This window comes from Microcaecilia unicolor, chromosome 6 (assembly GCF_901765095.1).
Source record: "Microcaecilia unicolor chromosome 6, aMicUni1.1, whole genome shotgun sequence".
NCBI lineage: Eukaryota > Metazoa > Chordata > Amphibia > Gymnophiona > Siphonopidae > Microcaecilia > Microcaecilia unicolor.
The window spans coordinates 143074873-143098704 of NC_044036.1; the positions used below are offsets into that span (position 1 = coordinate 143074873).

At 43.1% G+C, this 23832-nt stretch overlaps 1 protein-coding gene across 1 annotated transcript in view; it reads left to right on the top strand.

Moving 5' to 3' along the window:
* LHFPL4 (LHFPL tetraspan subfamily member 4) overlaps nt 1-23832 on the top strand; it is a 149603-nt gene that overhangs the window by 118006 nt on the left and 7765 nt on the right. Inside the window, exon 2 of the mRNA XM_030206761.1 lies at nt 9515-9751. Coding sequence (XP_030062621.1) covers nt 9515-9751 — 237 coding nt within the window. The remainder of the gene's footprint in view (nt 1-9514; nt 9752-23832) is intronic.

The following is a 23832-nucleotide window of genomic DNA, read 5'->3' on the forward strand; positions in this document are numbered from 1 at the left end:
TCCTTAGTCTTTTCAGCTTGGAGAAGAGATGGCTGAGGGAGACATGAAAGAGGTATATCATGGGGGCTTTGATATGTTCTGAGCAGGGGCATAGCCAGACCTCACAGTGGGAGTAGGCCAGAGCCTGAGGTTAGGGGCACATTTTGAGTGCCATTCCACCGCCCCCCTACCGCCACGCCTCGCCTCACCTCCTCCCCACCCCCAACCCCTGCCTCGCCTCCTTGCTGCTTCCCCTCACATACAAATACCCCCTGCCAGCCGAAGCCTTCTTCAGTGCCGGTCTCCGGCACAGCTGCGTTCACTGCCTGCCCCCTCCTCTTCTTTTTTCTTGCTCCTCCTGTGCACGTTGACACTGAGCGTCAGCATACACAGGAGGAGCAAGAAGAAAGAAGAGCAGGGGGTAGGCAGCGAACGCGGCTGCGCTGGAGACCAGCGCTGAAGAAGGCTTTGGCTGGTGGGGGTTGGGGACCCCCACCAGCCAAACCAGGGGCCTGGACAAAATTTGCGGGGGCCCAGGCCCCTGTGGTGCCCCATAGCAATGCCCCTGGTTCTGAGGAGGAGAAACAAGTCTGCGAAGAGCACTAGTGAAGATTTCATGTCTGTTCCTCCTCTTTTGTGCATGAACAACAGTCAACTTTTTTCTAGTTTTGTTGAAGGCAATGGGTCAAAAGAAAAAAAACTGCAGGGGGATGATGAGCTAAAGGCAGGGTTAAGGGGGAGATGGTGCAGCAGCTCTGAAACAAAGAGTAAACTGTTCAATGGCAAAAAATGTAAATGATACCATGCCAATAATATTTATGCACAATTTTATTAGGCACAAAATACTGATTCTGCTGCTAATGCATGCCTATGTGTGCATATTTCCATGGTAACTAGCACGCTTTCCCATGTTTGCAACACATCTTTTGCATGCAAATTACTTGCATATAATTAGGTTATAGCATTGAGCGCAACAAAATATGTGTTAAGAAACTGTGCTCCGAGCTTAAACCTGTGTAATTCACAACCCCATCTCCCCTTCCCACAACAAATTCACATAGACATTATGGGGGAGATTCTATATATGGCGCCTGAAAAAATCCGTGTGGAAATCATTTTTGCCTAAGCGTATTTTATAAGATTTAGGTGTGGTATAGAGATTACATTTAGTTGATATCCCTGCACCTAAAACTATGTACGTCCATTTACACCAATGAAAATGTGGCATAAATCCCTGCACGTAGATTGACATGGACTGGGTCATATTCTATTTATTTATTTATTTATTTATATCCCACATTTTTCCACCTCTTTGCAGGCTCAATGTGGCTTACAATACATCATGAATAGTGGAAATAAGAAGAAAATAGACATCTGGTATTACAGAAGGGTTATGGGTTACATGGTAAAGAAATACATGATAGTAATATAACAGAAAACATTATAAGACAATTCTAGATATAAGTGGGGACTTTCACACGTGTTGATCTTTATGGTATATCTTGTCAAAGAGGTGGGTCTTCAATAGTTTGCGGAAGTTGGTTAATTCGTAGATCGTTTTCAGGTTTACAACATGTGTAAATTTGGGAATGGCCCCGAAATGCCCATTTCCCCACCCATAACCACACCCCTTTTTGGATGTGCACATTAGAATTTAGGCGCAGTGAGTCATGCGCATAAATTCTAATTATTGCCAATTAGTGTTCATTATTTCTTGTTAAGTGCTGTTAACAATGCTGATTGGCTTGTTAAGCCAATTAAGTTATGTACATTGTTATAGAATACGCTTAGATTTAGGTGCAGAGCGCTAGGCGTGATACATAGAATCCGACAGTATATGGACTAACAGGGCTGTGGCTTTATTAGCTATAACCTTAATATATCAATTTAATTATAACAAATTTCTTGCCCTTTCCAGCCAAACATGTAAATGATGAATTCCACAACTGCTTGACTAGGTGGTGATGTCTTAGTCAAAATGATAACATACATCATTTTGGCCATCCGTGCCCCAGCAGTGATGCCAAGAGGCATTCGAATCAAATGCCTTCATAAATTATTAATACAGCACAAAACTCAAATCCTCAAGTGGTGATGCAAGAGAAGATACATACTCCATGTTCAAATATCAAAGAATTAAACTCCTCTTGCTGGAATATTCCAGGGCATACCTTTAACCACTACCAAGCTGTGACAAACCTCCCCTCCCCACCAAGTTACAAACCGGGAGGGTGGGAGGGACCAAAAAACCTTCACCACCTCCAACCACCCTGATGGAATGTCACTAAAACTTCCGGTCTAGCAATTGGCTGTTTCTTGAACCAATCATGCCAGCCATCCTAGATGACGCTGTAAGGTAAGCAATAATTCACAATAGGGGGATGGGATGTTTATGCACACATTATGCCACCCCAGATAAAACTGGGGATTTATTCTTATATGGTTTCCTTAGTGGTTAGACCCATAAGTACAAAAGTATTGCCATACTGGGACAGACCAAAGGTCCATCAAGCTCAGCATCCTGTTTCCAACAGTGGCCAATCCAGGTCACAAATACCTGGCAAGATTCCAAAAAAGTACTAAACATTTTATACTGTTTATCCTAGAAATAGTGGATTTTCCCCAAGTCCAATTTAATAATGGTCTATGGAATTTTCCTTTAGGAAGCCGTCCAAACCTATTTTAAATTCCGCTAAGCTAACCACCTTTACCACATTCTCCGGCAACGAATTCCAGAGTTTACTTACACGTTGAGTGAAGAAATATTTTCTCCGATTCGTTTTAAATTTACTACCTTGTAGCTTCATCGCATGCCCCCTAGTATTTTTGGAAAGCATAAACAGACCTTTCACATCTACCCGTTCAACTCCACTCATTATTTTATAAACCTCTATCATATCTCCCCTCAGCCGCCTTTTCTCCAAGCTGAAGAGTCCTAGCCGCTTTAGCCTTTCCTCATAGGGAAGTCGTCCCATCCCCTTTATCATTTTTGTCGCCCTTCTCTGCACCTTTTCTAATTCCACTATATCTTTTTTGAGATGCGGTGACCAGAATTGACCCAGATTCCACACGTTTCTTTAAGGAGCTGCAGCCTGCAGCCTTTCGTAGGAACTGTCCCTGTGATGACTCGGCTGAATGGGAGGGAGGAGGGAAGCAGTTGAAAAATGGGAACAAAGCCCAGAGTAACTGTGAATGGGAACATGCCATAGCCCTAGCATTTGTTCCAAAAGAACCAGAAGGCCAAAATAACACAGAAAGAATCAATGCTATCTATCCTCAACAGACTCAAGGCAAATGAGGTGACCGTGCTGAGGAGATAGTCACTAATGGAAGGCTCTTTGTGATACTCAGGTCAGCCAACCGAGTCCAGAATGGTTGACGTGGTTCCAGATTGACCCCATCGCATGCAAGGCCTTGTTCCAATTTTCCTATTGTATTTCCTAAGCAGGGCATCACTACAAGTCCCTGCAGTCATTGAAAGAAACCCTGTCAGACAAATCCAGAGCCAGGTGGATTTGGTTTATTTATTTATTTAAAACATTTATTACCCTGCCTGTCCTACCAATCTTACAATAGAAAAAAAAACATGATAAAATCCACAAAAACTTTTTATGTTTGATATTCTGCCTTTAGCGAAACTAATCGCATGAAAGTTCATCACAAGAGAAATTTTAAACACAGAAGAGTTTAAAATAACAAATGAGATAAAACCATCTAATTTTATTTATTTATTTGTGACCCGCTGAGAAAAAAAGTACCAAGAGTGGGGTTACAAATTACACAGATAAAGACTATGAAAGTTTGGATGGGTAAATTTGGACAACCGTCATTTTTGCAAGTTTTCTGCACTATAAGGTCAGTAGAATGGGACTGTGTAATTTTCATGTCCCATAGCCTAAAAACTGCAAGGGCCTAAATGGTACCTAAAAACATGCTTTTTATTGATAAACATTTCTCATTTTTTTAAAGACATAATTAGTCCATACCTGAAGCTGAAATTTTGCAGGATTACAGAAACATAAAAACTTGATGGTAGATAAGAGCCAAATGGCCCATCCAGTCTGCCCATCCACAGCAACCACTATCTCCTCCTTTCCCTAAGAGATCCCACGTGCCTGCCCCAGACACAGTCCTCGTCTCCACCACCTTCACTGGGAGGCGATTCCAAGCGTTCACCACCCTTTCCATGGAAAAGTATTTCCTTAGATTACTCCCGAGCCTATAACTTCATCCTATAACTTCTCATTCCAGAGTTTTCCTTCATTTGAAAGAGGCTCATCTTCTGTGCATTAATGCCACAGAGGTATTTAAACGTCTCTATCATATCCCCTCTCTCCTGCCTTTCTTCCAAAGTATACATATTGAGCGCCTTAAGTCTGTCCCCATACGCTTTATGAAAGAGACCACTGACCAGTTTTGAAGCCACCCTCTGGACTGACTCCATTCTGTTTATAATTGATTATACAGCTGATATCGTGTGGGTTAAATAAGTCACACTCCCCACTTCTGGTACCTTTTCACTCAGCAGGTCATACTTATTAGACTTTATTTACTTCCTTTTTGAAGAACTCACTCAAGGCAGTGTACAGCAAGGATAAGTCAAACATAGGCAATAGATAATTACAGCAGTAAAAATATTCCAATAATAATATATAGCTTGGCATAGTATGCTACTTAAATTCTCAAAGCAATATGCAATAAAACATTTGAATAGACATCATAAGGTGTAAGGAACGATGGAACACATAGAGGGGCATAATTGAACGAAAACGTCTATCTCCATGGGCGTTTATCTCCGAGAACGGGTCCGTGAAGGGGCAGACCGAACCGTATTTTCGAAAAAAATAGACGTCCATGTTTTATTCGACAATTTGTGAGCTGGGCGTTTTTGTTTTTCAGCGATAATGGAAAATGAAAGCGCCCAGCTCAAAAACGAATAAATCCAAGGCATTTGTTTATGGGAGGGGCCAGGATTCGTAGTGCACTGGTCCCCCTCACATGCCAGGACACCAACCGGGCACCCTAGGGGACACTTTTACAAAAACAAAAAAAAAGGTAAAAGAGCTCCCAGGTGCATAGCACCCTTCCCTTATGTGTTGAGCCCCCCAAATCCCCCTCAAAACCCACTGCCCACAAGTTTACACCATTACTATAGCCCTAAGGGGTGAAGGGGGGCACCTACATGTGAGTACAGTAGGTTTGGGGGGTTGGACGACTAATAAGCATTAAGCAGCACAATTGTAACAGGTAGGGGAGGGATGGGCCTGGGTCCACCTGCCTGAAGTCCACTGCACCCCCTAATAACTGCTCCAGTGACCTGCATACTGCTGCCAGGGAGGTGGGTATGACATTTGAGGGTGAAAATAAACAGTTGTGAAACGGCATATTTTGTGGTGGGAGGGGGTTTGTGACCACTAGGGGAGTCAGGGGAGGTCATCCCTGATTCCCTCCAGTGGTCATCTGGTCATTTAGGGCACTTTTTGGGGCCTTATTCGTGGAAAAACAGGGTCCAGGAAAAGTGCCCTACATTCTCGCTAAAAACACATATTTTCTTTCCATTATCGGCGAAAGGCGCCCATCTCTGATCGGCAGATAACCACGCCCCAGTTCCGCCTTCACCACGCCTTTGACACGCCCCATCAACTTTGTCCGCATCCGCGACGGAGTGCAGTTGAAAACGTCCAAATTCGGCTTTCAATTATACAGCTTTATTCGCTTTTGTGAGATAAACGTCTATCTCCCGATTTGGGTCACAATATAGGCGTTTTTCTATTTCGATTATAAGCAGGATAGCTTGATAAGACAGAGTAATAGGAGTTAGAAAATAAGGAGTCCAATTTAAAGAAAGTTGCACATGAAGTCAGAAAAGTGCTTGATTATTTCAACTAGATTAGGAACGGATAATCAAATACCCCATTCCCATACAGCTACACAAAGAGCTATGCTTTCAGTGGCTTTATAACGTGAAGACAGGGGTTTTTTTTCCCTCACAGTCAGAGAAAGCCAATTCCACAAACAGGGACTCTTTGGAAAATGAGGGAACACACAAAACACCAACCTGGGAGCTTCTCAAAGGTGCATAGGGAGTGATAGTCAACAACATTTATGGTACAAATAGAGGATCTTAAACTGTACAAAAATAATTTTAAGAAAGGGTAGCAAACATCAATCCAGAAAATCTAAACGCTAGTTTGCTAAAAGTTCGTGGTTGACAGGGTCTGCAAAGGAAAACAGTTCCACCTCCTGAAGCAGCAACTCGGTGAAACAAGAGGCCCTTGTTGGGTTCAGTTTAAGCTGCTGATTTGGATTATTGAACAATAAGGGTTGGGCGTGAAGGTCTGTTTGTTTAAAGCCTCCGTCTGTTGGTGGATTTAAAGAAATGTAATGAAACATATTTGGATGACCTTCCCTTCTTGTGAAGATAAGTACTGTGCTTGATCTTTTCCTGTTCCTTTGCCTTAAGAGGAAGCACCAGCGATTATGTTTTTTTTTTTTATTGTTTTTTGATTTTTTGCTTTTGATTGACACAGACTGCAAATGTTTAGGCTCTGTTCCAGGTTTTTTGGAGACAGTTTATTTTTCTCCAGCTAGCGGTGTTTTTTTATACTCTTTTTCCTGGATTGTTGATTTAAAAGGCTGATAACAGCATTGGGACTGCATTAGGAGGTGTGAGTGGCCCTTTTGGGCATATGTCACAACTTGCTGTGAGAGCATTGAGTTCTTATATTTTTGATAATAAGAAATTTCTTGAAGGGCCCTTTGCAGACTGTCTCAACCATGAGATTTTAGCAAACTAGTGTTTAGATTTTCTGGATCTGAAACTGTAGCCGGGGGTTCTCAACCCAGTCCTCGGGGCACACCTAGCCGCTCTGGTTTTCAAAATATCCACAATGAACATGCACAAAGTAAATTTGCACAGAATGAAGGTAGTACATGCAAATTATCTCATGAAATTCTTTGCCAGAGAATTCTTTGCAGTTCGCTTAGTGGGGTTTAAAAAAGGTTTGGATAGCTTCCTAAAAGCAAAGTCCATAAGCCATTATTAAGACGGACTTGGGAAAAAATCATCTGCTTATTTCTAGGATAAGCAGCATAAAATGTATTGTACTGTTTTAGGATCTTGCCAGGTACTTGTAGCCTGGATTGGTCACTGTTGAAAACAGGGTGCTGGGCTTGAAGGACCTTCGGTCTGTCCCAGAATGGCAACACTTATGTTCCAGATTCTTTGTGGGTATCATGAAACATCACTGGCTAGGTGTGTCCAAGGATTAGGTTGAGAATCCCTGCCCTAATAGTGATTCTAGATTATGCTGCAGTAAATCACTCAATTTAGCAGTGCATCATTAGGGACCTGACATGGATAACACTGGAACCCTTCTAAGGCTGAAAGAACAGTAGTAAGCTAAGCATCAGTGAGAGTTTACTCTAAGATTCAGTGTGAAGCAATAACAACACATTTTCTGGGCTGTGAAGGACTAGTAACACAATCTGACAGGTCCCAGCACCCTGCAAAATCAAATACTCTAAAGCTACAGAGGGTCATGGCACAACAGGAAGGGGATTGGGTTGTCAGACTAACAGAGAATATTTTTACAACTATCTCTGCTATAAAGAGAACTAGTTGGGCCCAGACAATTAAAGTAATAGAATAGAATAGACTTGCGCACCTGGAGGAGAAGAGAAACAGGGGTGATATGATAGAGACCTTCAAATATTTGAAAGGTATAAATCCGCAAACGAACCTTTTCCGGAGATGGGAAGGTGGTAAAATGAGAGGACATGAAATGAGATTGAAGGGGGCAGACTCAAGAAAAATGTCAGGAAGTATTTTTTCACGGAGAGAGTGGTGGATACTTGGAATGCCCTCCCGCGGGAGGTGGTGGAGATGAAAACGGTAACAGAATTCAAAAATGTGTGGGATAAATATAAAGGAATCCTGTTCAGAAGGAATGGATCCTCAGAAGCTTAGCCGAGATTGGGTGGCAGAGCCGGTGGGGGGAGGCGGGACTGGTGGTTGGGAGGTGGGCCTTGTTCTGGGCAGACTTCTACAGTCTGTGCCCTGAAAATGGCAGAAACAAATCAAGGTCAGGTATACATATAAAGTAGCACGTATGAGTTTAAATTGTTGGCCAGACTAGATGGACCGTGCAGGTCTTTTTCTGCCGTCGTCTACTATGTTACTATGTAGGGCGGAAGGGATGGGAAGGGACAGTTTGGGAGTGAGAGGTTTTTGAAGGTCTTGTGTGTCTTAAGAAGGTCACTTAAGTAGAGTGGAGGAGTAACCTAATGGTTGGGCTAATCACTTAGGGGGTCATTTACGTAGGCGCGCTGGCGTTTTTAGGGCGCATGAAAAATAGGCATGTGCGCTGAATGCTAAAGATGCCAATGTATTCCTATGGGCGTCGTTAGCGTTTAGCACGCACCTGTTTTTAATGCCAGCATGCCTACATAAAAGACCCCCTCTACCTTCCATTGCCTCAGCTACAAACTCAGATTGTAAGACCTCCGGGAACAGAAAAACACCTACTGTACCTCAATGTACACTGCTTTAATAGCTTTTGGGCTTGCAGGCAGTATGTACAAAATAAATTAAATGAATGATTTGGAAGCAGAATCAGCCTTTGAATGAAATTTAAGCAAATGACCTCCTTCAGTTTTAGGCTTGGAATGGTATCGAAGTCTTTTGAGGAATGATGTCCAGTTAACCAAAGACCTATGGCTTCTTTATGGCTTGGCTGCCCAAGTAAGCTATAGTAGGTTGGGCTGTGTATCCCGACTAGTAACTCTTTTGAGGGATGTATATTCTAAACATTTTCTCAGGTAGAGGTAGGAGTAACTCAAGGAAATACTTCTTCACAGAAAGGATGGTGGGTATGTAGAATGGCATCCTGGTGGACATGGTGGAGGACTGTATCTGAATTCAAGAAAGCTTGAGACAAACACAAAGGCTCTCTAAAGGAAACAAAGCAGTAGTTGAAAGTATGGATGGATAGACTGGAAAGGCCATATGGTCTTTGCAATTATTTTCTCTTTCTCACATTTGTAATCTATGGTAAAAATTCTTAGTGCCTAGGACCTGCTTGAGCTTATAGTGATGGATAGTTTCTGAGCGTGTGCAACATGCAGTAGATATAAATAATTATATGTCTATGTTCTAGCAAGGTTTCCTATCCTGTAGCATCTCTGAAGCTGAGATGGGGGCTTAGCATATGAATGCCCTGACTACAGAAGCAGTGAGAGGCAGCTGCCTGGGGGTAGTTTGCTTTGTTCAGAGTTGTTCTGCTTTTTATCTGATAGAGACCTGTTTTTTTAGTAAAAGAACACACAGCCAAGCAATTTTACTTCATTTTGTAGCCTATACTATTCAAATCACTTTGGAACTAATCTAGTTTTTTAAATTCTCCTCTCTTTCTCTCTATCCCACCATTATCTTCCTGTATATCTTATTGCCATCTCTTTGTGACTTCACCCCTTGCTTCTGCAACCTTTCAACACTCACCCATCTTTCACCCACTGCCTCATCTTCCTGTCTCAGCTCTCTGCCTGGTGCTAGGCTGCATGATATTTCCAGATGGCTGGGATGCAGAGACCATCAGGGATATGTGCGGAGATAAGACTGGGAAGTATTCGCTCGGTGACTGCTCCGTCCGCTGGGCCTACATTCTGGCCATTATCGGTATCCTGAATGCCCTCATCCTCTCCTTCCTGGCTTTTGTCCTGGGGAACCGACAGAATGACCTACTGCACGAGGAACTCAAGGCAGAAAACAAAGGTAAAACCCAAGACTAACGAGATCCAGAGACATGTACTGCAGTACTTACAATGCAGACAAGATATCTTATTTTACTAAAGCTAAGCGTAATGTCAGAAAGTATTTGCCAGAGAGGTGTTAACAAGCCCCCCTCACACTTCAGGTTAGATATTATACTTAAAGGCTTTTGTTTTCTACATTATAGTTTCTTCATGCCACAGCTGATAATTCTGAGAGCTGCTGATCTATTATGAGTGATAAACCTTAGACAAGCGCCAGAATCCTTGACTAAAGTACTTCTGTTTTGGAAATTAGTAATTAGCCAGTGAACATGTTAGGAGTGGAAGAGTGACCTAATGGTTAGAGTAGCAGGCTGAGAACCAGGGAATCTAGCATTGAAATCCCGCTGATGCTCCTTGTGACAATTGTTTAACCCCCATGACCTCAGGTAGAAACCTAGCTCCTCATTTACTAACTTGCATTAATGCAACTTAATGCACATTAAAGGTTGGAGTCAGTAAATGGCAATCAACATTCGTAGGGTTACCATATGGCTCCAGAAAAAGGAGGAGACATTGATCCAGTCCAGGTTTTGCTTCCATTGAAAGCAATGGAAGTAAAACCAAGACTGGTTCAATCTGTCCTCCTTTTTCTTGAACCATATGATAACCCTAAACATTCGGCACCCAAAAACTGGCGCTGAATGGGATCTTATAAAGGGCATTCCGGGATGGGCACCCTTTATAGAATATTGTGTAGTGCTGGGATCTGTGCTCAACTGTCAGTTGGGTCTACAGCAACTGAAACCAGGTGTAAATCCCAGTGCACAAGCTGGACATGGACTGCTCTATAACACTGCATGCATCTTAGGGAATGCCTCTGACCCACCCATGCCCCTTCCATTGTTACATCCCCTTTGCAGATCCATGCGGAAACACTTAGGCACTGTTCGATAAATGGGTATGGAATTGTCACATGGATCTTGCCTTTTCTGCCCGGTTTCGGTGCCTTGCATCCATGAGAATGCTTTTCCATGCTGAAAACTCAGTGCAGAAATAGCGCCTAACGTTAGGCAAAAGTAACCCAAGCCCCGTTATTCTCAGAGGAGCTTAGCATTTTGGATTTATATGCCAGTACACGTGTATAAAGAGGGTCATTTTGTAGCAGTGTGCCTGGTTTAAGAGGGCAGGTAAGTACCTACTTCGGCTCTCTTTGATAAAGACATGTAGGGCACATTGATGTCTTTATAAAATCCTTGCTTAAATGGCAGAAATCATGCCTCCCTTGCTGGAATGTACATTTACACGTGCCCTAAGCCAGTGTTTCCCAAGTCTGATCCTGAATATGATTTGCATGCACTGCCTCCAATATATGCAAATCTCTTTCATGCATGTTCATTGTGGATATCCTGAAAACCTGACTGGCAAGCACTACTCCAGGACCGGACTTGGGAAACACTGCTCCAAGCAGTAAGTCAAATAAATTGAACCTCAAACCTCCAAAGCAAGTGTAACTGTTCAGGTCTAAATTATTCACGGAAACAACAGGGCAATTCATCTGCAAACTCCAATTTGAAAACAAACCAAGCAGATCAATGAGGACTACCAACTGATTTTTATTGATGATCACACAAACCAAAACAATGCCCAACACAGGCCGTGTTTCGCCTACATAAGGGCTGTGTCAGGGGCACTTTGATAGCAAACCTCAGTGAACTGGCGCTGTGCAGCAAGTCCTCCAGGGGCGTAGCCAGATGGACGATTTTGGGTGGGCCTAAGCCCAAGTTGGGTGGGCATAGAATTCACCCCCCATCCCCCTCTGGTTTGCTCCTCTCTCCACCCCTCCCTGCCCACAAACCCCAAATATTAAATACTTGATCTGGTAGGGATCCCCAAACCCTGCCAGCTGAAGATTTTCTCCTCCTTCTCGAGGAGCCAGCACTCTTCCAAATGGCAGCCAGCAACACTTGCCTCAAACTGATGCTGCTGCCAGCAGGCCGTGCATGCTCAGTGCTTTTGTATGTGCAAAAACGGAGCATGTGCAGAAGGGCTGGTCTCAGCGTTAGCTCAAGGCAAGTGCTGTTAGCTGACATTTGGAAGAGCAAGGGTTGCCCAAGGAGAAAGAATCTTCAGCTGGCAAGGTTTGGGGATCCCCACCAGCCACAGCAAGAATGTCACAATTTTGGGTGGGCCTGAGTCCAAGGTAAGTGGGCCCTGGCCCACCCAGGCCCACCTGTGGCTACGCCACTGAAGTCCTCCCTTCAAGAATTCAACACAGCTGCACTTGCTTTCTGCGTGGGCCAATGCAGCAAGGCTCTTAGCTCACACTGACATCAGTGTGATCATCAATAAAAATCAGTTGGTATTTCTCATTGATGCGCTAAGTCAGGGTTGTCCAACCTCGGTCCTCGAGGGCCGCAATCCAGTTGGGTTTTCAGGATTTTCCCAATGAATATGCATGAGATCTATTTGCATGCACTGCATCCATTATATGATCTCAAATAGATCTCATTCATATTTACTGTGGAAATCCTGAAAATCTGACCTAGCGAGGGCCAAGGTTGGAAACCACTATGATAAATTATTCATGCACTCACATAAATTTGTGTTCTAGACATACACTCCTGGATTCTGTATAGGTTGCCCAAATTTGGGTGGAGATCCCAGATCCTTGCATAAACTAATTAGTTAATTAAGCACTAACAATCAATTATTGTTGCTACCAAGCAGTTAATTGGAAGTAATTAAGAGTTACGCGTGGATGTGTCCTGTTCTATAATGTGTGCATCTAAGTTTCATAATGCGCAGCTCCAAAGGGGTGTGGCCATGAGAGGGGCTGGGGTGGGTCAGGGGCTTTCCCAGAAATTAGGTGCAATGTTATAGAACAGTGTTTCCCTAGTCCGGTCCTGGAGTACCCCTTGCCAGTCAGGTTTTCAGGATATTAATAATTAATATGCATGAAAGAGATTTGCATATGATGGAAGCTGTGTATGCAAATCAAGTTCATGCATATTGTGAAAAGGGTCCACTGCTTCCCAGCAAGGTGGAGCCGCTCATCTGCTGAACTTCCAGAGCTCACCACAATTGCAGACAGTGGCTAGGTCAAAAGTTTTTATTATCGGGCCAATAACAGCTGTCTCAAACTTCAGTACACAGGTTATCCCCAAACAAACAAGTTCCAACCAAAAACAGGTTTCCAACCAATCGGGGTTTTTCCAGACCAAGTCAGGCTTTCTATAAATCAGGCTTCCAGTGAAGCAGGTAAATAAAGAAGGCTTCCAAATAAATCAGGTTTCCAAATAAATCAGGCTTCCAGTGAAGCAGGTTACTCTCACCTCTTAACACCACTTCCAAACCCTCGGGAGCTGGCCATCCCTGCCTTGGAACTCTCCCACTCCATAGGGGCTTCTTCCCCTCTCTGGGATTCCTCCCCCATCTGATCTACCCCCCCCCCCTCCATATAATCCATCCAATCCTCCCTCTCCATGGGCCCCTCTCTATTCCAGCTGGGCCGCATGGTATACTGATTGCGTATCCAGGGAAACTGAGCTTCTTCCCTCCGCCTCCCCCTAGTGGGTGACGAAATTATAGGCTCAGCCTGGCTATCCCCCTGGCTCCCTCTGCTGGAGCTGGGAATCCATTCCCTTGTCTCCAGACTGCTCTCTGCCTCCCTCCTTGCAATGGCTTTTGGTACTTGTATTTCAGGATCTAACTGCTTCAACCTAGCCGCCCTGTCCGTAGCCTTGTCACACAATTCACTGTGGATATCCTGAAAACCTAACTAGCAAGGGGTACTCCAGGACCGGACTTGGGAAACACTGTTATAGAATACCTGCATTAGCGCACTTGACTACCATCACACCAGTCTAGCAGGCATAAATGCTCACGCCAAAAAATGGAGCAAAATGTGCACTAAGCTAGAATTTTATAACAGATGCTTCCTTTACCAAATAGTAGCTTAGCGTGGATCATCCAGTGCCTATCTTTAGGTGCCATTCACCAAACCTACCCATATAATAAACAACAGTGTTCATGCCCCACCCTTATACATGCTTACCAGCAAATAACATGTCATCATGTCATGGTGCGCATTTTTACGCCAGTCAGTATTTTATAAGAGGCCACATAGGAGTGTAAATGATTTTGTAAAGTTGACCTCAAAATGCTGCTTACAAAACCGTCCCCCACAGTAACGTGCATGCGCCTTCTTTTACACCACTCTGAAGTGGGTGTGAACAAGTTCATCATTTACTTGTGTATTTTATAAAATACCTAGAGAGGTTTTTATCCACTCCTGAGTTAGTGAAAATATCTGCAGTTTTTCAGGGGTAATTTTATAAAGGCACGTGGAGGGGCATAGTTGAAAGGGGCGCCCAAGTGTTCGTGAGGAAGTCCTCACAGGACGTCCCGGCGAAGAGGCGGGGAAACCCGTATTATCGAAACAAGATGGGTGTCCATCTTTCGTTTCGATAATACGGTCGGGGACGCTCAAATCTTGACATTTAGGTCGTCCCTAGAGATGGTTGTCTGTAGACTTGGTCATTTCTGATTTTCGGCGATAATAGAAACTAAGGACGCCCATCTCAGAAACGACCAAATGCAAGCCCTTTGGTCATGGGAGGAGCCAGCATTCATAGTGCACTGGTCCCCCTGACATGCCAAGACACCAACTGGGCACCCTAGGGGGCACTGCAGTGGACTTCACAAATTGCTCCCAGGTACATAGCTCCCTTACCTTGTGTGCTGAGCCCCCCCAACCCCCCCCCAAAACCCACTCCCCACAACTGTACACCACTACCATAGCCCTTACAGGTGAAGGGGGGCACTTACATGTGGGTACAGTGGGTTTCTGATGGGTTTTGGAGGGCTCATATTTACCACCACAAGTGTAACAGGTGGGGGGGGGGGGGGATAGGCCTCGGTCCGCATGCCTGAAATGCACTGCACTCACTAAAACTGCTCCAGGGACTTGCATACTGCTGCGATGGACCTGAGTATGACATTTGAGGCTGGCATAGAGGCTGGCACAAAATATTTTTAAACTATTTTTTGAGGGTGGGAGGGGGTTATTGACCACTGGGGGAGTAAGGGGAGGTCATCCCCGATTCCCTCCGGTGGTCATCTGGTCAGTTCGAGCAACTTTACATAGTTTGGTGTTAACAAAAAAAGGACCAAGTAAAGTCTTCCAAGTGCTTGTCAGAGATGCCCTTTTTTTTTTTATTATGGGTCAAGGATGCCCATGTGTAAGGAACACCCAAATCCCACCTTCGCTATGCCTCCAACACGCCCCCGGGAATTTTGGTCATCCCCGTGAAGGAAAGCAGTTGGGGACGCCCAAAATTGGCTTTCGATTATGCCGACTTGGGCGACCCTGGGAAAAGAACGCCCATCTTCCGATTTGTGTCGAAAGATGGGCGTCCTTCTCTTTCAAAAATAAGCCTGATAGGTGCCTAAAAAAGGCACTTACTTGCCCTTTCGATCTAGATGACCCTACTGGAAAATTACTCTCAAAGTGCATAACTCAACATTATTGTGTGTTAAGGCATTGGCACAGGTTAACAAATGAGGATCTTATATTTTAAGCCCTGCAATAATAGGGAAATATTTAAATGTAATTTACCTTGAGCTGCAATTGACAAGGTCTGAGCTAAACCAAAAACAGGCACCAGCCAGCTGATCCCCAAGTCACCACCTAGAGTGATCTAGGCCACTCCTGTTTGCCTGATTTCCATCTGGAAAATTTAGCTAAAATAGAAACACTGAGCAATGACCAAGACTTGCTCCTCCCCGGGGCTGTACACACTGCCTTCACAGTTTCCACAGCCTCGACTGGACCTAGGTATAAATTCAGAGCCAAGGAATTGAACATAGACCTTTCTGCACTTCAGTTCTTCCACTCAGCCATCAGGCCAGTCCTGAGTTCTGCCTTCTTATCTAGAAAGGGAAAATTATAATTGCTTCTTGGAGCTTAAGTCAGTCTTAGGCACGCTCAAAATCTTAAAACTCTGAACTGTGGCAGAGAATGATCTACCCTCCACATCCTTATCACAGAATACTTTTCATCAGAATTTTTTTTTGCAGATCCAATTATATAATAGTCTATGCACAACTTAGCTTGTTCTAATTTGCAAGCATCCCTCTGCTTGTTTTCTATACGGTCTTACTGGTTAAACCGCAAAGCCCTGGGAACAGGTGGCCACATGTTAACGTCAGGCATTAGTTTTGGGGAAAAAGCTTTGCTGGTTTCGGTAACTGTTTATATTATTACAAAAACTTGGTGATAAGGCCTACGGTGGGGGGAGACGGAATAGAGACTGGATGTTGGATTTAGGTGTGGGAAGTTTTATGGTGTTTCATAGGAAATTAAAGAAGAATTCAAAATGGACTCAAATAAGGGGAAAGATCCTACAGGCAGTCAGATTTTATGGCTGGCAAATAGGAAGTATCCTTAGCAGTGCAGACTGGAATAACCAATTACAGTAATCTTTATTTGCACCATGTATGATGTTACTATATGGAGGGAGGATCTTGGGATATTCTAGACACATTGACAGAAACAGAGAAGGTGAGCTATGGCTATCCCCAACCTTAGCTTGACTGAACAGGCAAAGAAAATGCTTTGAAATGAGTTGAAAAGTAAAAATACTTGAAAGAAAAGGGGTTAAAAAAGAACCTTAAGCTTCAACTTTTCAGTTCAGGCACTGCTGCATTAAGTGAAGTTTTCTTCAACGTGTTAAAGTGCCCTTCTCATGGCAGGTGGGGTTTTCTTGGACAAATGTCACCTCAGATCAGCACTCATGGAGTCAGGTGGAATTCGAGGGCTACGAGATGGGACTAGATCAGTTTGGTAATTAAGTGAGAGATTCTGAAAACTCTCTTGCCTCTCTCTTTAAATCAAAACTTACAAATGTCTTTTTATTCAGATCCATCTGTCTCTTTCCCTCTATTTCTTCTCTGTCCTTTTTATCACTTTCTTTCTTTCTGTCCTCGTTTTTTGGTTCATCTGCTTTTCTTTAACTTTCTGTCTCCTCTCTCTTGAGGTTTCTTCTCTACAAATTTTGCAATGTCTCAACTCTCTGGAACATTTGTTTAAAAACCAGTGGGGGAAAAAACCCTATATTTTAAGATGATGAAATACAGTCATGAATTCAACCTGGCACAAGTTATTTCATGTAAGGAGAGAGAAAAAATTCCAGGTGCTCACACTCCTTTTGCAGCCACTAGCTGTCTGTTTGGCTCTCTCTGTTGGGTGGGGGAGGGGGGGTCAACTTGTTGAGATCATGTTAATGAGGAAGCTTGCAGACAAGGTTTACTAAATCATTTGGTAAACACTGATCTTGAACTCCACTTCATAAACTCATACCATATTTAGAGAAAATGTTGAGATTCAAGCACAGCCCCATGGGTACACACCAACAAGATCCCTAAATAACATCTCTAAAAACTGAATAAATATGAAATGGCTATTTTTCATGAAACAGTACCTGCTAACCATGCTTGTTTTTGTTGGGATAAGGGAGCAATGAGATAGGTAAAAAGAAAGTAGCCTCTTGCACCAGGGGTCTTCACATCCTCACCTTGCCCAGTTCTTAAAGGAATCTTAAAGCCCAGTGTCTCTAAGATTATTTACTATGTAGAAACATCTAGTGATGCTAATTATAACTTCCCTAGAAGGATCAGGAAAGCAGGATACTAGTCTAACTACAGGACAAAGAGTCTAGAATTGCTAGAAGTGTTTGCAAAATAAGAGATCAAATGTAGCTGGATGTGGTATGGGAGCAGTTTTCTAAATAATAAGTCAACATTTGTCTCAATTAGCTTTGGGGTGAACATGCAGACTTCCTGCATGAAAACATGTTTGCAAAACCCAATGCCCTATTCAGTCTTTCCACCACCCAGACTCAGCCAAGCAGATCCTACCAATCTTATACAGAACCAAATCAATTAGCCTTTGAAAAGCAGACATGTTGGGGATCTCAGGGACTGATCTGAAGATCTAAAGGGAGGAGAGTTAGGCTAAGTGACCAGCGAAGACCTGTCTACCCTCACCAATATTTACACCTATAGTTAGAGTGGAGTAGCAGCCTATTGGTTAGTGCAGCGGATTTTGATCCTGGGGAACTGGGTTTAATTCTCACTGCAGCTCCTTGTGACTCACTTAACCCTCCATTGCCCCAGGTACAAATAAGTACCTGCATATAATATGTAAACCACTTTGAATGTAGTTGCAAAAACCACAGAAAGGCGGAATATCAAGTCCCATTTCCCTTTCTTTATTTGAGATTCTACATGGAATGTTGCTAGAGGAGTAGCCTAATGGTTAGTGCAGGACTTTGATCCTGGGGAGCTTGGTTTGTTTCCCACTGCAGCTCCTTGTGACTCTGGGCAAGTCACTTAATCCTCCATTGCCCTAGGTACAAAAATATAAATTGAGTGCCCAGTAAGGACAGAGAAAGTACCTACATATAATAATTGTAAACTGTTTTGATTGTATCAAATCCCATTATCCTTAGAGCAACAGGTTAAGAACCAGGGAAGCCTAATTGAAACCCACTGCAGGTCCTTGCAATCTTGGCCAAGTCACTTAGTCCTCTACTCACCTACAAACTTAGGGGCTCTAATGGATATTAGCATATGCTAACTGCCATGTGGTCCATAGGTATAAAACAGGACATGCAGCATTTAGCATACGCTAAGGTTTAGTAAAAAGGCAGAAATACCTGCTGTACCAGAATGTAACTTGCCTTGAGCTACAACTGATAAAGGTGTGAGCAAATTCTAATTTGAGGTTAGTTCCATGAGTTGAGGATATTCCTTCTTGGCTTTTTGACTGAGACTGAGAACCTGCACAAAAGGGATGGGGGATGCAAATTAAAATCCTGTTTAAACAAAAATCGCAACCTAAATATCCATGTCTTTGAAATGGAAAATTTGCTACATTATAGTTAGAAGAAATCAGCCAAAGGATAGCCATACAAATTTGGATCAAAACATAGCAGCATTTAACTATGCCCCACCTTAATGCTCTCTCTCCACTACTGCCAGGAATAGTCGGAAAGTGGAAGGCCCTGCGCATCTTACAAAGGTCTTATTTGCACTAAAAGAATACTTTTGGCAAGCTTGATGCTGTATTTTATTTCAAGCATTTCTATACTGTCCCTCTGGAACAATAGGACAGTCCAGAGCTGTTTACAGCCATATAAATAAATGCCGTCAAAATACAATGGACCACTCTACAAATAGTTACAGATCCTCTGCTGCTGAGTGAGTTAGGGTGCAGCCGTGCTGATCTTCATCACAAAGGCCCAGATTCCCTGAGATATAATGTGGTCTATAAATGTTAAATTGCAATTTTGAATGTAAAGCATAGACCACTGTTTCTTCTGCCAGTCCTGGAGTACCCTCTAGCAAATCTGGTTGTCAGGATATTTACAGTGAATATGCATGAGATAGAATTCCACACACTGGAAGCAGTGCATTCAGATCTATCTCATGCATATTCATTGTGGATATCCTGACAACCAGAATGGCTATAGGGCACTCCAAAACCAGCCTGGAAACACTGGCATGGATCACTGAAGAGCAGGGGTGTAGCCAGCCCTCCAATTTTAAGGGCACCTAGGGATGGATGGGGGGGACACATTCCTCCCTCTCCTCGCACCCTCCCTCCCTCCTGCATGCTTAGTGTGTGCACCTTGCCACCTACATAATGGGTGGTGGTCTGTGCTCACATGCTAATCTGTTTTAATGGCCATGCACTAATGGCAAAATTAGCATGTGCAACTTTACAAATAGGGGGTCCTGAGGATAATTATATACTTGTGTCAATAGAAATCCTCTACAAATGAGTATATATCAGTAAACTGTGTACTTATTAAATTTTTATCCTTTTTTTATTTTTAATTTTTTTTAATTTCTTTAATTTCATACAAAAAAAGCGAAGGAAAAGCCTCAACTGACTCCTTTAAGGCTAAAAGCCACATATATCTAGGAGTTCACAGCATCATCATAGGCTGAAAAACCTCTCCAAAATGTTTAATAATAAATCATTTCAATTCAAAAACATGAGCTTTTACTTAAACTTTTAGCTTTCAATAAACCTGCTAACTCTTCAATGAAACGATTCTATTCCACAGCCTGACCTTCATCAGGGCTCGTGGAACAAAAAGCTGTCAAAACGAAAACAGAAATGAAGAGTCAAATCATTGTCATGCTCAAAAATCTTTTTAAAATTTAAAACTTCAATATATACTTGCATCTCACAATACTTCGTGGTCATTTGATTCTCACAGTGTTAGAAAACATAGCGCTCATATTTAAAGACTGACGTCAGACGCCATGGAAAACAGCTAACCAATCACTGTAGGCTTCTCCTCTTCAAGCGTCCGCCTCGGCAATCCATATGTTTCTTATTGTTAGAAAAAAATGACACCATTCTATTTTTGGATTTAAGCCTGCCAGCTCTAATGTCCGTAAACGGAAAATCCATTTTTGTTCTAATTGAAGTAAAATCAATAGGCTGTGGAATAGAACCGCTTCATGGAAGAGTCAGCAGGTTTACTGAAAGCTAAAAGTTAAGTAAAAGCTCATGTTTTTGAATTGAAATGATTTATTATTAAACATTTTGGGAGGTTTTTCAGCCTATGATGACGCTGTGAACTCCTAGATAGATGTGGGTGTTTAGCCTTAAAGGAGTCAGTTGAGGCTTTTCCTATCCCTTTTTTGTATGAAACTAAAAAAATAAAATAAAAAAACATTTTTTTAAAAAGTATAAAAATTTAATGTGTACAAAAATTACTGATACATACTCATTCGGAGAGGATTTGTAGTGACACAAGCAAAATTAGCATGTGGCCATTAATACAAAAGAATAGGAAATTTGGTCACTTTACCCCAGCAGTTAAAATGGCCTTAGTGTGTGGGAAAGACCAATGTAAGGGAACATTAAGGCCACTTTTTACCACTGGACCTTAAGTTTGTACCTGAAGTAATGAGGGTTTAGTAACTTAGTCAAGATCACCAGGAACAGCAGTGGGAATTGAACCAGGTTTCAAATGTGCAGTAAATACTAGTGTATAATATGGTAAATCTATACTAATGTTCAAAACCACAAGCTGATCCAAAGACTAGAGCTCATTCAATTATTTGAAAAGGAGAAAGATCCCTCAGAAACCTCTTGGATTAAAAATCCTAGGTTACAGCTGGCATTAACTTAAGCCGCTGATCCGTTTCTGTCATGGGGATCAAAACTCCTTCTTTGTTTGTGCGATCATTGAGGGGTCCTTTTACTAAGCTGTGTAAGCGTCTACGCAATGCCCAACACAAGCCAAAATGGAGTTATCGCACGGCTATCGCGTGGCCCTTGTGGTAATTTCATTCCTGGCGTGTGTCTGCTACGTGCGCCCGAAAAATATTTTTTATTTTCTGGCGCACGTCAGCTACGTGCAGCAAGTGGCATTTGGCGCATGTAGGTCATTAGCGCCCAGTTACTGCATGAGACTTTACCGCCAGGTCAATGGCTGACGGTAAGGTCTCAGATCCATAATGGACACGTGGCAGTTTTCATTTTGCTGCACATCCATTTTCAGTAAAAACGTTTTATTTATTTATTTATTTATTTATAATCTTTCATTTTACAAGGGTCACTTGCAAACAGTAATACAGAGATGACTGTAGTCTAGTACAATACATAAAAAGAAAAGGAAATAAAAGCAAGAATATGTTTTATCCACAGTCAATCACTCTCTTAGACCACAATAAGAAGAAAAAAGCAGGGGGGGAAAGCTTTATAAATGAGGAGATATTTTTATAGTAACACCAATTTAAGGAAAATGGCTTGGTCAGTTCACATACTTTTACTCTTAATCAGAAATCTTATTCTCTAAACCTCTTGATTATCTGGAATCTTTTTACTATCTAAGAAAACTTGAAGCTGATCCGGTTCAAAAAAGACATATTTTATCCCAAGAACTTTCTTAAAAAGGCGTTTTTACAGGCACGCTGAAAGATGGATTGGTGTGCACCCAAAATCTGTGCCTACACTAACGCAAGCCATTTTTCGGTGCACCTAAGTAAAAGGACCCCTTAAAATGCATCAAAAATCTCTATCATAGAGATTTTTGATGCACTTTAAATGATTGCACATAAACATACAAAAAAAAAATAAGGAGTTTTGATCCCCATGATACAAACAGATCAGCGGCTAATGCCAGTTGTAACCTAGGATTTTTAAACCGAGTGGTTTCTGAGGGATCTTTCTCCTTTCAAATAATTGAATGAGCTCTAGTCTTTGGATCAGCTTGTCAATAACTAGTGGGTTTGAGCAATTGAACCACTCTCAGTCACTAACTATTAGGCTACTCCACTACATCCCACTGTGGCAAGAGTCTCTGCTGCTCTGTGGCAAGGGTCTCAAACTAGTCAGGTTTTCAAGATATCCCTACTAAATATGCAAGAGAAAGAAAGGTACTGGACATGCAAATCTATCTCACATATCTTTGTTAATTCAATATATGTTTGTTGTTCAAATTATTAAAGCTTCTGAATTACCAAAACTATGCATTTTCATATTTAGCGAATGCTACATACCTGTAGAAGGTATTCTCCGAGGACAGCAGGCTGATTGTTCTCACTGATGGGTGACGTCCACGGCAGCCCCTCCAATCGGAAACTTCACTAGCAAAGGCCTTTGCTAGTCCTCGCGCGCCCATGCGCACCGCGCATGCGCGGCCATCTTCCCGCCCGAACCGGCTCGTGTTCGTCAGTCCCGTATGTAGCAAGACAAAGACAAGGGAAGACACAACTCCAAAGGGGAGGCGGGCGGGTTTGTGAGAACAATCAGCCTGCTGTCCTCGGAGAATACCTTCTACAGGTATGTAGCATTCGCTTTCTCCGAGGACAAGCAGGCTGCTTGTTCTCACTGATGGGGTATCCCTAGCCCCTAGGCTCACTCAAAACAACAACCATGGTCAATTGGGCCTCGCAACGGCGAGGACATAACTGAGATTGACCTAAAAAAATTTACCAACTAACTGAGAGTGCAGCCTGGAACAGAACAAACAGGGCCCTCGGGGGGTGGAGTTGGATCCTAAAGCCCAAACAGGTTCTGAAGAACTGACTGCCCGAACCGACTGTCGAGTCGGGTATCCTGCTGCAGGCAGTAATGAGATGTGAATGTGTGGACAGAAGACCACGTCGCAGCTTTGCAAATTTCTTCAATAGAGGCTGACTTCAAGTGGGCTACCGACGCTGCCATGGCTCTAACATTATGAGCCGTGACATGACCCTCAAGAGCCAGCCCAGCCTGGGCGTAAGAGAAGGAAATGCAATCTGCTAGCCAATTGGATATGGTGCGTTTCCCCACAGCCACTCCCCTCCTATTGGGATCAAAAGAAACAAACAATTGGGCGGACTGTCTGTTGGGCTGTGTCCGCTCCAGGTAGAAGGCCAATGCTCTCTTGCAGTCCAATGTGTGCAGCTGACTTTCAGCAGGGCAGGAATGAGGACGGGGAAAGAATGTTGGCAAGACAATTGACTGGTTCAGATGGAACTCCGACACAACCTTTGGCAAGAACTTAGGGTGAGTGCGGAGGACTACTCTGTTATGATGAAATTTGGTGTAAGGGGCCTGGGCTACCAGGGCCTGAAGCTCACTGACTCTACGAGCTGAAGTAACTGCCACCAAGAAAATGACCTTCCAGGTCAAGTACTTCAGATGGCAGGAATTCAGTGGCTCAAAAGGAGGTTTCATCAGCTGGGTGAGAACGACATTGAGATCCCATGACACTGTAGGAGGCTTGACAGGGGGCTTTGACAAAAGCAAACCTCTCATGAAGCGAACAACTAAAGGCTGTCCTGAGATCGGCTTACCTTCCACACGGTCATGGTATGCACTGATTGCACTAAGGTGAACCCTTACAGAGTTGGTCTTGAGACCAGACTCAGACAAGTGCAGAAGGTATTCAAGCAGGGTCTGTGTAGGACAAGAGCGAGGATCTAGGGCCTTGCTGTCACACCAGACGGCAAACCTCCGCCACAGAAAGAAGTAACTCCTCTTGGTGGAATCTTTCCTGGACACAAGCAAGATACGGGAGACACCCTCTG